The following is a 16,922-nucleotide window of genomic DNA, read 5'->3' as shown; positions in this document are numbered from 1 at the left end:
TTTTTTTTTTTTTTTTTTTTTTTAAACACTATCCATTGTAATGCTCAAAAACTTACCACCAGGCTTATTGAAGCCACCTCGCTCTCCAGCGCTGCTGGGGGGATAAACGAAGAAATGAAGGCCTTTCCCTTTAAAAAGCCAGTACCGCTCTGAGCCTCTGGGGCTCACTGGGAAGAATGGCACTGGCTAAACATCTCCAAACAATGCATCTGTCTCTCTCTCTCTCTCTCATCTCGTCACTATGCCTTTCTTCAGGGCAGCTTGCTCAAATTTCCTTTACATACACAACCTTGTTTGTCTGGCTTTAGACACCACTTTTGCTGTGGAACCCTTTCATTACTTGTATTGGTATTAATCAGTGCAATACTTGGGAAAAAGAAAACATTTAGAACTTTTAAATTATGCCTAGATTTTATTTTATTTTTTTTTAAAGAAAAATAATTAACATCATCTACTGGTCAACTCCCTCCCCTTTCTGTGTACATAAAGGTGCACCCTCAGCCTCTGGCAGCAAGACAGCAAACTGAGCCCCAAATCCCTAACATTAACAGATAAAGGCAGGAAACAACCATATGCAATACCTAGAAGAACACAGTTCAGATGACATTTCCATTAAAACCTTAGTATAAAGGTATACACATTCAGGTCACTACTGAATTTAACAGTCTCTGTGGAAAAAGAACTTACAAATATATCAGGGCTCATAGGCCTGGGGGTGCAGCTTTGTGGACACAAAAAAAACCAAACCAAAACAGGATTTAAGATCTTAACACAGGCCAATGCAGAATCACAGCCTGTAGCTTTTAATGCAAAAGCTTTAGGCTCTTAGTTAACAACTGCTGGTTAGCTAGGAAAATGCCACCTGAAATGGATTTTGTTTTTTGAGAGAATGGGTTTGTTTGGTAGGAGGGAATTGAGGAGGGAGCGCACCATCTATTTTCTAGCAAATATTGCACCTTTAATACCTAAAAAGTTTTAAATACACAGTTCCAAGCTGATGCATGCAGCTTTGCTTCCTCTTTTTTTCTTAAAAGTACACACCATATATGTAATGTCTCTCTCTTTAAACACACGTTTTACACTTTTTAATGTTACACAATTCTAAAGTAGTATACCTCCTCTGCTTTTATTACCAAACAACAAGTATGCAGTTACCAAAGTTACAGAAGGATTCCATTTATACAATGAATACATTTGATTAAAAATATTCTATGTATATTTTTCCTCTCCATATGGACACCGTGTCTAGTCCCACTTTTCATTATGCTGCCGGCTGAGTACTGAGTACGGGTACTTTTTAAGTATTGAAGTGTATACAAGGCTCTCACTTTGTAACCTGTAGCATATAAATGCGACAAAGCATGTTAAAAAGTTTCCATGTTTAACAGCCAATGAAAATATAAAATAATTGAGTCAATGAAAAAGGGCATGTTAATAACATTGAGCTCCTTACCTGCAGGAGACACTGAAATCCATCACCACAGCATGATAAAAAGGGCCGAGTTCCCCTACCCTGCCCCCTTGGTGCTGAACCTACTGCTTCATGGAAAGGCCACCGTTTCTACGGACAGTAGAAAAATCTACATTCATAAAGCAGAGGCCCCTCAAAAATTCTACTCCGCTGGAAATCACTACAAAAAGCCATTTAATCTCTGATTACAGGGGTAAAATTAGAGAGAAAAAATTTGTGAATCTTTTGCAAATGTAAAGTACTGAGATGGCTAGAAGTTTTAAAATGTGATGATAGTAATTTCAAGTGTCTACATCTACTTTAAACACATTAGAGAAATACATTATGGCTGAAATCTTTATATAGAACAATGGAACTCTTCCATCCAAGCCAATTATGAAGTCAGATGTGTTGCAATATTAATATAAATCCTTACAATTACATTACAAAAAAACAAAAAAAAACAAAAAAAAAAAATCAAGTGGCCGCATTTCTCCAATAAAGATTTCAAGCTGTCTGGATACATTTTAGGTAAGCTATGCAGAATGTCAGTAACTTCTTCAATTAATCCAACAGTTATAAAAAAGCACATTCATGAACGGCTGTAGGGCTGCCCCAGCCAGATAAATAAAACTAATGTTTTACCAAGATCGCCCTGATGTTTTATACTTCCCACTTCCCCATATCCAATTGGTAGTGATGACAGTCTGCATAGCTTTAAACTATGTTACAGAGGGACAGAACACACACAAAGCTACACCTTCCTTATATCAGCTTTTGATATTAGTTCATCATCCTCACCTTTATTAAAACAGACACCAGAGACAAGGAGATATAAAGTACGGACCTGAATAAATAGGCTTACTAAACAAGATTATGCCATTAGTTAAAATGACCAAACTGATTTTAGACCACCCGAGAGCTCCATTGGGGAAGTCAAGTCAGATCTTTGTGTTCTTGGCTTTTCCTTCACTCTCCACAACCAAGCTCTACTTACTCTGGCCATTCTAGAGTCATGGCTGCAACGGCAATAATCTGACCCACACATTCAGTTATGATAGTAGCTCCAAGTGCTACTTCTAGTACAAACAGACAGACATTATAATAGCTGACATTAGGCTTCCATTATGTACATACCTGAAACATCAAGATCCCAGTAGTGAGGCAAAGAAAGTGAATCTTGGATCTCTTGGAAGGTTTGTGTGTGTTTTATCCAGTTATTGTTAAACCCCAGAGGATTTCACCTCTTGATAACCACGAAGGGAACTGAAAGTTCAGTATTTAGCTATACCCTTAATTCCCCAAAACCCAACCAGCTGCAGGAAAAAAAAATAGCTCCTGCCCCTACTTCCCCTAGGATGACATCTCCATGGACTAGAAGCAAGCCTGCTATTGATAAGTGTTCTCCATGGAAATGTGGTTGTACATTTCAATCTTTCAGTCCCCTCTTTCCACTTCCAATCCTATGGGTAAAACAGAATTAGGTAAAGAGAGAAAAGATTTGCTCTTACCCCATTCCACCGCGTCCTCCTCCCCGCCCACCTCTGTTCATGCCTCCACGATCAAATCCCCCTCGTCCCCGGCCCCGGTTATCAGGGCCGCTCATGTTCCGATTTTCTCCTGGGCCTGAGTAACCTCCAGATTCTTGTCCATATACATTCATGCTGCTGGGATGGTCCTGACGGAATGAACCTGTGAAAAATTAGTATTAAAGATATTTATATGGCAGCAATCTTATTCTGAACTACCCATTCCCTATACACGCATGCCTTCAGTACCAAGAATCCTAGCAATAATGAGGAACAACTGTTATATGTGGACCTTAATGCAATGATTCATTTCAAGAAAGGTGCACTGCACTACATTTACAGAATCAAGCTTGAAGCTACTCCCAGGCAGTCAAGCATCTACAGAATTGTCTGCTGATAGAACTACTGGTCACAAAGTAGCCTTGCTCATTTTAACCATTCATATAAATCTGTGTTTCTACACACATTAACGAGTTGCTCACTTCCATGCTCCAGAAGTGTCAGAGACAGGGCATCACAACTGCAGCAAAATTGGGAAAGCCAAACAAACACAACAGATTATATGTATTACCATCAATATGCTTGCAAGGGTCTTATTTAATATAGATCACATCTGGGTTCTAACACCGAACACATACAAAGCCTCTTTCAGGAATTTACCAGTATGTTTCATTTGTACTATGCAAGTATAAAGCAAGATACAAGTCTTATAGTAACAAAAGATGTTAAGCAAACTCACTCTGTTGGCCATAGCTGCTACTCTGTTGGCTATATTGGCTTGGGGCCTGGCTGTAGGATCCAGTTGGAGGTGGATAACTAGTGGGTGGTTGCTGCCCATAACTGCTTTGCTGACCGTAGCTTGTCTGTTGACCATAGGTACTTGGCTGCCCATAGGAACTCTGCTGTGAGTAAGTGCTCTGATCATAGCTACTTGGCTGTGTAGATGAATAGCTGAAAGATACAAGTGATTTTAGAAAACATCTAAATCAAATCCCCTACAGAATGGGCTGCAGAAGTGCCTAACTAGACAACAATGCAAGTCTTAAGTAGCCTGCATTATTACAAGTTCTTTAAAAAGCAGTCAGTTTACAGGTGCTGATCTACAAGTACTACAAAAGAAATAAGCATCCAAGCTGGGTTGCTGAAGTTTTCTTTAGCATGGTCCCTCGTTCTTAACGGCACTAGAAAGAGGTAAATATAAAATCACTGGGGGTGGGAGTGGGTAAAGATGAAGGGTGTTTTCCTAGCAAAATATATAAACAAATAGATTCAGGTAAATGTCTGAAAACAGACATTGCCAGTACAGGATTTTAGCACCACAGAAGATTATAGATGTATGCTGGATTAAATTTCAATATGTAGTTTAATTTCACCAACTTTTAAACACAAGAAGAATAATTACTTGTTATTTCATGGATGTTTCCAACAAAATAAACCAAACTTGCTATCAGGGTTTCAGTTTTTTCTAACTCACCAAGTAATTTAAAAAAACAAACAAACCAATGGTCGTTTTACATTTGCGGATCAACACTTCAACTGATAATTAAAAAAAAAAAATCAAAGAGCTAACACTGCAAAGGAGTGAAGGGATCAGAACCTGAACTATTCCTTCTTCAAGACTCAAAATATTAGGCAACAACAACATGTTACAGGTTAATGGGTACCTTTCACATTAAAGAAATGTTCACCTTTAAATATCATGCCATGCCTACCTTTAAAGATATGCCTCCTTCAACAGGGACTTAACTCCATCACAATTGTTTATCCTCCCTCTTTGACCCAGAAAGTAAAAAACTGGCCAAAGGGGACAATCTCTTGCAAGTGTATCAAGAAGAGTTTTAAATAGCAAGCAATTAAAGCACAATGCATTTTACATTTCTGCAAACTAGGGAAGTTCCTTAAAAAAAAACAAACTGACAAAAAAACAGCAGCACAAGGATTTGCCCATGTTTTATGCTCCAAACCCAGCATTAATAAATTTAGTTTTCTGGAGAACTTACCTTGTAGGAGGATAGGATGGAGGTGCAGTGACTGGCTGCATAGGGTAACTGCCAGGCACCTGAGGATAACTGTAGTTACTCTGTCCGTATCCTAGGCTGGGCTGGCTGTAGCCTGCTGTACTTGACTGAGGCTGGCTAGTCTCCACTGGCTTGCTGCCATCCTGGGGTCTAAAAGAAAAGTTGAGCAATAATGAGTAATTTTGTATCAAAAGCAAATCTCTGCCACAGTTCATCTTGCAATAAGGATGCAGATAATCCCTCAAACATACTTTAGAACACTAATATTATTTGAGAACTCTAAACTCTACTTAATAAATTTGACCTAAAGGTCGCCTTGGGTAGACAAAACTTTTGGCTTTCACATCAAAACCTGCTGAAGTACTTACTAAACAAAATAGTTTAATTTCTATAAATGACTAAACTATTTGTAATTACTGCCCTAAACCCCATTTTTAAATGCCAGTCCCACCTTCCCTCCTTCCAATAAACCTCTCTTATATACTGAATAATCAATTAAGTAAAAGGCTTGGTATAAGCATAGGCCAGACATGGTGTATACGAACTACATCTGAAGTCATCCATGTACACCTGTTCCAAAATGCAGGCACAAGGGCATGTTAGGTAACACTATTTTAAGTAACCCCCTAAACTCAGTGACTAGACAAAAGTTAATTTTCTGTACTATATTTCTGGCCAACTGAACTGTTGTTTTGTTCATCAATAGTAGTTCCTGCCACAACTGGCAACATCACTGATTCATCACACTGGAGAGAAAAACCCTAGGCCCTAACAAAATAGGATAAAAAACACAACAATACTCAAAATCAAAGATGGAAACAAAGAGCAGCGGACCCAAACATATCTGGTGTTGCTCTTTAATCGATCGAAAAAGGGCTCTTAACAATAGGTAAGAAAATTAATCTTATTTAAGAAGACAGCCAACATTACCTTGCAGGTGCAGATGTTGCTGGTTGCTGCCCATAGGTTGGGTAGGCAGGCTGGGTGCCATACGGGGACTGTGCTGCATAAGAAGCCTGGGTGGTGGTAACTGTAGCTGTTGTAGTATCATAGGCAGCTGTGCCATATCCCTGGACAGGCTGACTATAAGCTGGAGGGGCAGTTGGGGTAGTATAACCTAGATAAATAGTAGCTTGGTCAGACTGACAGTTGAGTTATAGCTTTCACATTTCAAACAGTTTTACTGTTGCTCATGATTCTTATTTGGAGCTTACAAAGTCATTGATTTTAATTTAAAATGAGCAATACACAGTCTGAAAAATTTAGTTTTGTCCTCCTCTTTGCTTCTTTCTGGCATGTGAGGGCCTTTTTCTTTTGCTTCCAAGCATTGGTTTTTACCATTTTTTCTCCTCTTTCTTTGCTTTAAGACTGCAAATTCCAGCCTATTCTTTCAGCTCTGGCTGAAGGCTAGAGAAGTAATGGCAGGAGATCACAAGTATCAACAGAATGAAAGGAGTAATGAGTAACTTCAGTCCATATCGAAACACCACTTCAGTTAGTTAATTTTAATGACTAATTTAAAAAAAAACCCAAACAAAAGCTGAAACATGCAGAAAGTTTTCCAAAACAGGGAAGAGCAGGTGACATTACTGAGTTTACTCTCAAGTAAACAAAATAAAACATGACCCCTTTCTCTCTCCTCCTGAAAAAAAATAACGAAAATCCCTAAGCAGTTATACAACTTTGAATCGGTTTCACCCTTTCAGACTTTCTTAAAATAGAAAAAGGCAGAACCCTAGCTTTTAAGCAAGTCCTTCATAGGTCATCTTTTAAAGTACTATTCATGTAAAAAATTACATATGCTTGCAAGGGAAAGGAGTGCATGCTTTTGTTCTGCATTTACTACTTTAGAGAGAAGGGGTACACCTCACAAATGAAACATAAGAAATCAGATTGTTTCTCCTTCTTTAACCCACTTCCATTTAAGCTATAGAAAGACTTCAACAATTTAATATACCTTTGTTTGATCAATGTAAATATTTGAAAGCTATTTTAAAGAAATATTCCATCTCTTACACACTGAGTGAGTGCGTACATCAAAACAATGTTATCTTATTGATTTTTCCAGCTCAGACTGGTCATATGACAGAGCTGACCCTGTTTTGTCATTTCATTCTAATTCTTCAAACAAAGTTGTATTAAACAACTTTTTAAATAATGTAATTTTAACCTAAACATTTAATATGCCAAATCCTACAGTTTAAAATATAATTTGGTTACCAAGAGCTGATTGATTCCAAAACTATAAAGGGTTTTAAGCTCTTACAGAAAAGTTCACTGATTTCCACTACTAGCTAACAGCAGACCATTATCTCAGGCCTACTCTGCATCAATTAAAAATTAACAAGTAAAGAGGAAACTTATTTTATTGTACTTAAAATACTTGTGATGTATTCTTCCTTGTAATTACATATAGTGTTCCCCCTCCCCGTCCCCTGTTTCTAACTCCTTCATTTTCAGAGGGGAAATTATCTCCAACACAGAAAAGATTACAAGTTAGCATCTAACTCTCTTTCATGCTCAAGAGTTTTCAGAATGCATAAAGGTGCTTCCGCTGCTTGCTGTGCTACACGAGTGACCTGTGACAAAGTCCTTGCCTACCTAGCTCATGACATAGGATTTAAAGAGAAAGAATTGAAAAAGGAAGCTACCTCACAGCACATTTCAGAGGAGCTGTAAAACCAAGGTATAAAACCAACTTCAGTTCAGCATTCTGAGTATTACTGTAGTACCCAACTCAAGTTCAATTCTTCCACATGGATCCCAGCATTCTGAATGGCAGTTGTGTCAGAATTCAGTCAAACTAGAAATGCCAAAGAGTGAGTACGTATTCTCCCTTCCTCTAGGAAAAGAACTGAAGCAAATAGCAATAACATTTGATTTTCATAATATTCTCATCATTCATTTGTGTCTAGGTGGCCTGTGAACAACCAATCTCTGTTCTAGAGCGTAAGTGTGAGGAAAAAAATTTAAGGGGGTGGCATTTAAAGATGTAAAAATAAAAACACATTTTTAGTGTTGTACACATTCAACCAATTTAACAAAAATGGAATTGCCTTTATGATAGTTTAGGTGAGCTACAAGATTTCATATGCATTGGCAGAACTCTAAAGTTAGAAGAACCCTAATTTCAACTGAGCCTTTGGCACTCACTGCAATTCCTAATGACCAAAGGCGAAATCTGCAACAAAAACAATAAACGCTGGTCCTAAGGCTACATATATGTGGAACCTGTTGCAGGACAGGGGGTTATATCTGACTGCCTTTTCCTTGGTACAAACTGATGACAATACTGCACCTCAAACCAAAAGCAGACAGCACAGCTTTCAGAATGTTAAAGACCAGCACAGTATTTCACTCCAGCAATATGAAAGAACCATGAATTTTAACAGTTGTGAAATCCAGCCTTGGCACATTGCTTGTAGAAGTACTATTAATATTTAAATCTGCATAGGTAAAAGTAAAATGATTAGGATCTCATTGGTTTTATCATCACCAGAGCAATAGTCAAGTTTAGAAAAAGCAATGAGAACTGCATTTTTAAACATATAAGTTCCATTTCTTGGGGAAATTTAAGTCATTTAACCCCCACTTACCTAAAATATTCAGAGGCTCTTTTACCTTTTTTTCCTTACTATATCATTCAATTTAAGAACACCAACAATCTAATTCAGAAAATCCAGTTCAGGTTATTCCTTAACTGGTTCAGTTTCCTCTCAAAAGATGGAAGCAAAACCCTTACCAAAGGCTAGATGAATTCTGTATGAGAAGAGGTGTGCAAGATTTGGTCCTCAAATTCAATTCAACAAAAATAATGATTTTATTCTGAAATAACTGATTTCTCTTCAGCAGATGGCAGTTTTCAAACAACTGTCTCTAAACAGTGTAATGAGCTACCATGGCATTTGTATGCTGGCAGTGCCTGTTGCCTAGTAGATTTATCACCAGTAAGAATCAAGATGTAGAACATTTTGTTCACCCTCCATTCTATTTTTGTATAATGAGTTACTCTACATTGTAGTAGGCTATGAACCTAACCACAGGTAAATTAACTGTTGAAGTGTTAAGTGACCAAGAGGATAGGATTACTTAACGGCAGTCATTTGGTCATTAAAGATTTGTCTTTGAGTATTTTAAATTCTATACATTCATTCTAAACAATAGGAGCATTTCTATTAATGTGTGTCAAATATTTTATGACAGATTTGTTTGTTTATTTTTGGTGCACATTAATTCATGTGTATTTACCAAGATTATTAAGGAACTAGCCATAATTTTGCTAATTAATCCATTAATCTGCGCTCTAAGGGTTTCAAACATGGTCATAACCTCCCCCCCTCCGTTCTTTATGCTATCAAAAATGGAATGACAATACAGAAAAAGTTTAATTGCATTACCTCAGTTATGTACCAAGGTGCAAACAGGTGTCAACAGACAGCTATGTAGCATCAGAGGGAAGACTGCATAAGCTTCAATGGAAGCCCAAGGCAGGTTAAAGCAGCCTTATTCTGGGCCAAAAGTAGTAAAAGAACCAACTCTGCTACTTCTGTAGGCCTTGACATCAAGTTATTTCTAGGCTGTGGTAGGTTTTCCTTTAGAGGCTTTAGCAACTTACAGCCACTTTAATTAAACTGTAAAAACTTGTTGCACTTACTCAGCTATACAGTGAGGTGCTTAAAATAAAAAGCCAGTTAGTTCCTAGAGAATGTTAAACTAAAATTTAATTATGAAAATTGTTAAGTCTACCATTGATCCTTTTTCAGGTATTAAAGTTTATGTCCCCAACAGCACTGCAAGTTTTAATATGAAAAGCTAGACAGAACCTCACTGGTAAACAAAGCCAAGAGTAAAAGGTTGATGGGCTTTGAAGTAAAGTGGTAGAGCAAGAAAGGAGCCTACACCTGCATAGCACACACTCCTAAGGAAGGATGGTGTAGTTTGGAAAAAAACATATGGAAAAGGAATTTGGCGCAGCATATAAGCAGCTCTGCTATGGATAAGGACAAGAATGCGTACCATACAGATCAAGGTAAAAATCATACTTTGACCTGCTACATGATCTTCTGTTTCATGATTACTGTCCCTATTAATCTCTAATCTTAAGCTACTTTAGAGGACAGAACAATTAAATACTCCTAGAGAAACTGCAATTACTACAGTCAAAGGCTACTGGTTCCCATTCTTCAGAAAATAAGATTGCTGTCAATAAGATTCCTCCTCCACATGCAAAGACAGAACCATTAGGTAATTACTCAAATACGGGCATTATGGGGTAATTTTTTTCTCCACACTTTTCTTTGTGAAAATCCACCAGTAGACTCTATGGCCAGATATTACCACAGGTATGCTTTGTCTGTTCTTGTACCAATATTACTAAGGAACCCTTAAGGACCTTCCACTTCAATTATGTTTATTTTTAATGAAGAAAAGATGAGCCATGTAAAACCCCAGACAGAATGTGACTTGGCTAAAGTAGAACCAAATTATGTTCATGGACTCTTGCCTGGTTCAAACCAAATATAGCAGAATACAGTTTAATGATGCATCCAGTTTCTCCAGGGAAGTTATTTTTCTCAAAACATCGAGACATTTTTATGAATGAGCTCCAATTAAAGAGCACAAGTCAAAATCATTTACAGAGCATTTATGAAGATGTGAGGTATGCATCTGAGTCAGAAAGCCAGAGACATAACATGGAACATGCAAAGGTGGTGGTCGATACATCTGAACGTGTCTAATCATGCTGTTTACCCTTTAGGAAATGGTAAATACAAGACATATTCACCCGAAGCATCATGGTACAGCTTTATCCGTAAAGCATGTCACTCAGAGGCGTTTATGAAAGATACTCATTATACAGACAAGGAACACTAGCAAATTTTGAATAGCACTGTACATTTATTGTAATGTTATAAGCTTTTAGGCTAAAACAAATGAAAACACCTAAAGGGTTAACATCAGAAGGTTAGACGGAATGAAACAACATTTTCCATGCAAGATTGAGCAGGATAGTCAAACCTGTACTGGTCCCTTCTACTGTGGAAAGCACAAGACAAAAAGTAGAGGGTATACTATCAGAACAGGAAAACAGTCACTTTAACTAATTTGAATTTCAAGTAACTGAAGAGTTTAGGAAGGTTCTCCATATGAGGGCAAAAGATGCCCAGAGTACACATTTTCAGTATCAACTTCTTTTTCCCCCGTTCCATAAAGAACATTCTGTAGTTATACCTAGTTCCACAGCATGAACCAGCATCCAAATATTCCATGACAAAATAAATGGGTACATTTACTCCTGGTATTCATCCCACCCACATCTTGGAATAATTTTAAACAACAGCTCCATAAATAAAAAGGTTATCAAAAGAACACCGTATCCACATCACAGTTGCCCAAATCTATTCAATACTGCGTGGGCCAGAAAGTTCCAATACAGATAAGGCAAGTCATTTAAGATTTCCCCAGTAAAATAAAAGTTTTGCAACAGTAGCATAGCTCTTACCAGTTGGAGGCTGCCCATAAGAAGTTGCATACGCAGTCTGCCCATATGTTGCAGTTGTCTGAGCCTGTGTGTAGCTGACATCAGTAGGTTGTCCATAAGTTCCATAACTCTGTTGCCCATAGGTCTGCTCCAAAAATTACATGAATTTAATCAAGTGCTGAGATCACCGTTTTATTACTGAGATGTATACAGACAAAACTTAAAACAAGACCAACTAAAACATGGAGCAGTATGAAGTGCCTTAAGTCACCCAACATTTTTATTTTTTAATTTTTAAGTCAAGTTGAGGCTTTGCAAAGTCCCAGCAGTTTTAGATTAACATGTATAATTAATTTATAAATACTGTCTTTAAATGCCATGACTAGCAGATTCATTTGTATTTAGCAAATTCACATAGAATCATAGAAAAAGTAGAGTGGGAAAGTCTACTTTCAGGAGGTCACCTACTGCAACCCCCTGCTTAAAATACTTTTGTCGGGCATGAACCTATCCCTGTTGGGTGTCTGTTTGACCTGCTCTTAGAAACAAACTTCCAAGCATGAATATTCCACAGCCTCTTGGAGTAACCTAGGGATTCTCAAACTGTGAGCTGCAACCCCCTGGGGAGTTGCAAACAACTTCCCAGGGGTACACATGGCAGCAGCACAGAGTGCCAGAACGGGGGTGGTGGCTGCCAAGTGCGAGCTCCCCATTCCCCATCATCTAGCACCTAGGGTCATGGTATCGCAAAGTCTGAGAACCCCTGGAGTAACCTGTTCCAATGCTTAGCCACTCTCAGAATAAGAAAGCTCTTCTTAATATCTAACCTAAGTTTCCTGTGCTGCTGTTTAAGACCACCTGCTCTTTCTCCCGTCTTCTGTGGCTACAGAGAACAGTCCATCTCCATCCTCCTTATAACCACTCTTTATGTAAAGCAGAACATGGAAATTTAAGGTCCTGATCTCTCAAGCACTTTAATGAGATCATAAAACTATTCACATGAATAATCCCATTGATTACAATAGGAATATTCATGTGTTTAAAGTTATACAGGAAAATAAGCATTTACAGCAGGATTAAGCTATACTTCTAATACCAACGTTGCGAAATAAAATCTGGGTCACTTCAAAACTGCTTCAGCACTGAGTGTAACATTATTTAGGTTTTCAATACACTAATAAATTGGTTTTGTATATTTTCATACAGAGGCCAGAACTTCCCCAGACATACGTCCACGTCCATACTTTGGTACAACAGTACATTGACTATCCAGAATAATTAGCATCACCATCATTCTGATTAATCAATTTTTCTAGATAATCAAATATTATAGCAAGAAGTGCTAAAAGCAATACTTTAGTTACTGTACAGCAAATATTTTAAAAGAGCCAAGAAATCAAGGTATGATATGGCACTGTTTTAAAACCTCAAAGCATTAGTAAATAAACAACACACACAGGACTCACCTACAAGCAAACTGAACAGTGGGTTGATTGGTTTGTTAACAAAAAAACCTTCCGGTTAACTGACTCTCTACTATATCAAAAATGGTATTTTCAAAACCACTAAAGGGCTTGTCTACATACAAAGTTATTCAGAAACAGCTATTTCTGAGTGACTCCATATGCAGGCATGCTTATTCTAAAAAAGCAGCAGTCACATGGATCTGTTCAGAAATAGCTACCAAGCTTTATCTTAAACCAAATAAACTTTGGGTGTAAACAAGCCTCAAGGGCTTGTTACTCCACTACCGAAGTAAACTAATCATAATGGCTACAGTACACCACTCCAGCTACAAAGAGATTTAATTAATTATCACTGAATGACAGGACCAGCAACTTAGGAATTAAAACTAAATGGTTGTATCCCTATTATATTACAAGTTTCCCTCGCTTCATGCTATACATGCATTCCTGGAAAATGGCACATAACTCAAATTCGCATCAAGGGAACCCACTTTACAATGTAATAAATAGGGATATGTTCCAAGACCTCGACTGTACTGACCCCACAACTGTACTGATGTAGTGTGGTACCGCTCTCAAGGCAGCTGCAGAAGAACAGGCACCAGCTGCCTTGAGTGGTGGCCACAGACACTGCTGCCAGGCAGCTTTATGGCTCCCAGGGCACTGCACTGACAGGGCCAGCCAGCCCAGTCTGAGCACCACCACCCAGCTCAGCCCCCCAAATAATTTTGTCTTCCTCCACCTAAGCTGTCACTCCCACAATGTACTGCACAAACCAGCTGACTGCGGGCTTCCAGCACACAGATCACATAAGAGTGAACTTACCTTGCATATAACAAATTTTTGGCATAAAAGGGTCATTGCATAAGAGTGAATTCACACATACAGAACCTGCATAAAGCCCAGGAAACCTGTACTAGCCTGGGTTTTAAGCAAATCTAGACCTGTGCCATGGTCCAACTAACTAAAACTAAAAATACCATTTAACATGAAGCAGTAATTGGCAAGTGTGGATAGGTGATGAGCTAGGGCAATATTTGAGTTCTATTTTGAGCTAACAATGTAGTGAAGACAAGCGTCAGGCCCAAATTCAGAAAGGAATTTAGTTCTCTGACACCTCGTGAAATCAATGGGAAATAGGCACCGAACTACCTTGGTGGATCGGGTGTGGTATGCCCCTCCCTGGAAAGTGATGCCAGCAGAAAAAGATTTGTAAATTTATAAACTGTATTTTTAAAAGGAAACTTTGTTTACCTTTAAAATTGCTTTGGAATGCGTCTACAGACACATTCCTTTAAACACTTTAAACTGCCTTTTAAAGAATACCCTCAACTTGAAATCTTAGTCTACTGAAAATGTAATAGTTCTAGGAACAATACCTTCACCTACAGCCTGTTCTTTTTTCTTACTTTATCCACTAACTGCTACCATTTTACAAATATAAATTATCCTACTTTAACAGGTCTCTCTCTTCTGCATTGCCAAATCAAACATCCACAAACAGGAAAAACTGTCAAATATAAACCAATAATCTTGTCTTGATTCTCTCAGATACAGCAATCTTAAGCTAGAAACATTTAACAAGAAACAAGTTCAGAGAATGATTTTGAGGTTGAAACTGAACTGCCATCAGGAAAATTTTTGAAGATGTATTTTGACATTAGAAAGCATTTGTCACTGGTTGTTTTATGCCCTGTAAGTTTCTGATTAGTTTATTGCAGGGGCGTAAAACTCATCTGGCAGGCCTATGGACTCCCCTGCTTCCTTCCTCGCACCAGATTCAGTACACATTGCACCACCACCCCTCTTCTTCCCAGGACTATGAGCCAGGGGGTGGAAGGCCTGCAAGTATTATGGGGGTTGTGCACCACACCCTATGGGCTGGGTCCCTCTGGCAGCCTGAAGGTCATCTCAGACACAGGGGCAGCACCAGGGACCAGACAACTGGGCTCTGCAGGCTGGTTCTGATCCATGGGCCACATTTTCAACTCTCCCAATTTACTAGAAGACACTGGACTCTGTAGCAGTTAGAAAATTCTTTTAATTTACCTGGGTGGTCTGTGCATATCCTTGAGCTGGTTGAGCTGCATATGCGCTGTAGCTGTAAAATGAATGTAATGAAATTTATAAATGCAGCCACTCTACATACATGCAGCCACTCTTAATACATACTTTATGCAAAAAGACACTTTCAGTATTCCTAAAGCATTTTTGTTACAGTTCTCAGAATTTTACATTACATTATCCAATTTAAAGAAAGCACTGGGATCAACTCACATGTGTGAGTTGAGAAATACAACACACTGATTTAAAGAGGAAGATAGCTTAAGCTCTTTTAAAAACATAAATAACAAGATCACAATTTTACTTACCCCTGCTGGGCTGCAGCTTGGCTATATGTGCTATAATCTGTAGGAGAAGAAAAAAGATGTTGATGGAACATTAATAAAGAGTGTAAATTGCCAGAATTCCTTCTAACTGCTTGGAAAAGGAAAGCCACTACAAACTGTCTGAAATCAGAGTTTAATATGTACCTTAGGTAAATATGGTTTTTAGCATTTGGGTTCAAAAGAAAAACTTCCTCCTTTATTACCTGAACTTTGCTGCAGCAGTTTTTAGAAGATCCCACCTTAATGTAACTGTAAACTGGCAAGAGTGGTAGCATAGTAGTGGGGATTTTGTTTCTTAAAGAAAAGAAACATTCTATCTATTTGATGCATGAAAATAGGTTTTGGAGACCATTCAAAATGGCAAAGTTAAAACGTACCGTCTGCTCCCTGTATTTTGACTTTAAGGGCCTACAGTGAATTACTGGAAAATTGTGTTAACAGGTTCCCTCCCTACAACAAATTTCAAGACATTCAACTGGCACTATATGTCCGGATTTTTCTGTCTAGAGCCCAGATCAAAGTCAATGCTCTGATCTACAGAAACTGAAATTTAGAAAATATGAGCAAGTCATAATCTGTATTTATATACCCTTTTTATAGGGATGGGAAATACATACCCATATGGTAATCACAAAGCTATATTTGAGATGATTATGGATCACAGCTTCAAATGAATACTTGTTTGAAAGAGAACTGAAAATACTTTACAAATGCATCTAAGGCAAATGGTAATAGGAAAAGTCCCACACTTGCCAAACTAATTACCACTTCCAAATGCTTCCCAGATTCAGTACAGCGTGCATAAAAGAATACAAAAAGAGACGAACTGTTCAAATTCTGTGTCCCCTAGGTTTACCATATCTACTCAAGCCATTAGATTTAATTTAGTTGAAAAGTTTGGGACTAGATGTTGTAACACCTTCCCTTGCAAAAATTCTGGTACTTTGACAGTACAACAAGGTTAGTTAACCTAACCAAGAAAACAAAAGTCTAAGAATTCAAGGAATCTGGTTGGAAACTCTGAAGAATTTAGTAGAAGTGCACTGATGCATTGGTCCAAAAGCAGATCAGCACCAATATAAGGAAAATTGACTGTACTGGAAATCGCCCTGATGTGGCTGGTAATTTGGCAGATAAACACCTGTGCATGAGAGCAGCTGCAGCACAGCCAGGCATGCAGCTGGTAAGTCTGTTGTAGTGGATGGGGAAGGGAAGGGTGTGGCAGGGCATATCAAGGCCCCTGCAGTGAAGGAGGAAGTGTGGCAGGTGCTGCCCAGCTGGGGCGGGTCACAGGATGGAGCCATGGCTTGTCTGGGGAGTGCAGGGTGGCGGGCGCTGCAGCTATGGGTTGGCGCTGTGCTCCCAACACATGGGGGCTATGCTCAGGACAGGCAGTGGTGCTGGGAAGGGGCTACAGCAAACTTTGGGGTGACTGCAGCCCCCCCCGTAGCCCTCCTCCTAGTGCCACTGCTACCCACCTACCGGAAGCATAGTCCTGAGTGCAGCCCCGCAGCTCTGAGCGCAGCCCTCACACACTGGGAAGAGCCTGGCACAGCCCCAGCCCTAGCCTGCAGCTGCAAACTACCCC

At 38.8% G+C, this 16,922-nt stretch overlaps 1 protein-coding gene across 2 annotated transcripts in view; it reads right to left on the bottom strand.

The window, feature by feature from the left end:
• EWSR1 (EWS RNA binding protein 1) overlaps positions 1–16,922 on the bottom strand; it is a 27,720-nt gene that overhangs the window by 6,064 nt on the left and 4,734 nt on the right. Inside the window, exons 2-9 of one of the 2 annotated variants that reach the window (XM_019506709.1) lie at positions 15,317–15,353; positions 14,994–15,045; positions 11,500–11,623; positions 5,928–6,114; positions 4,980–5,147; positions 3,719–3,930; positions 2,962–3,142; positions 57–94 (exon numbers count right to left, since the gene is read on the bottom strand). In XM_019506709.1, the coding sequence (XP_019362254.1) occupies positions 57–94; positions 2,962–3,142; positions 3,719–3,930; positions 4,980–5,147; positions 5,928–6,114; positions 11,500–11,623; positions 14,994–15,045; positions 15,317–15,353 (999 nt within the window). The remainder of the gene's footprint in view (positions 1–56; positions 95–2,961; positions 3,143–3,718; positions 3,931–4,979; positions 5,148–5,927; positions 6,115–11,499; positions 11,624–14,993; positions 15,046–15,316; positions 15,354–16,922) is intronic. The other variant, XM_019506710.1, reaches the window with a different exon arrangement.

The sequence above is a fragment of the Gavialis gangeticus genome, unplaced genomic scaffold, assembly GCF_001723915.1.
Source record: "Gavialis gangeticus isolate Ggan-Ray unplaced genomic scaffold, GavGan_comp1, whole genome shotgun sequence".
NCBI classification, from domain to species: domain Eukaryota; kingdom Metazoa; phylum Chordata; order Crocodylia; family Gavialidae; genus Gavialis; species Gavialis gangeticus.
Note: the sequence above shows the minus strand (reverse complement) of the source record. Positions and strands in the feature narration are given on the sequence as shown.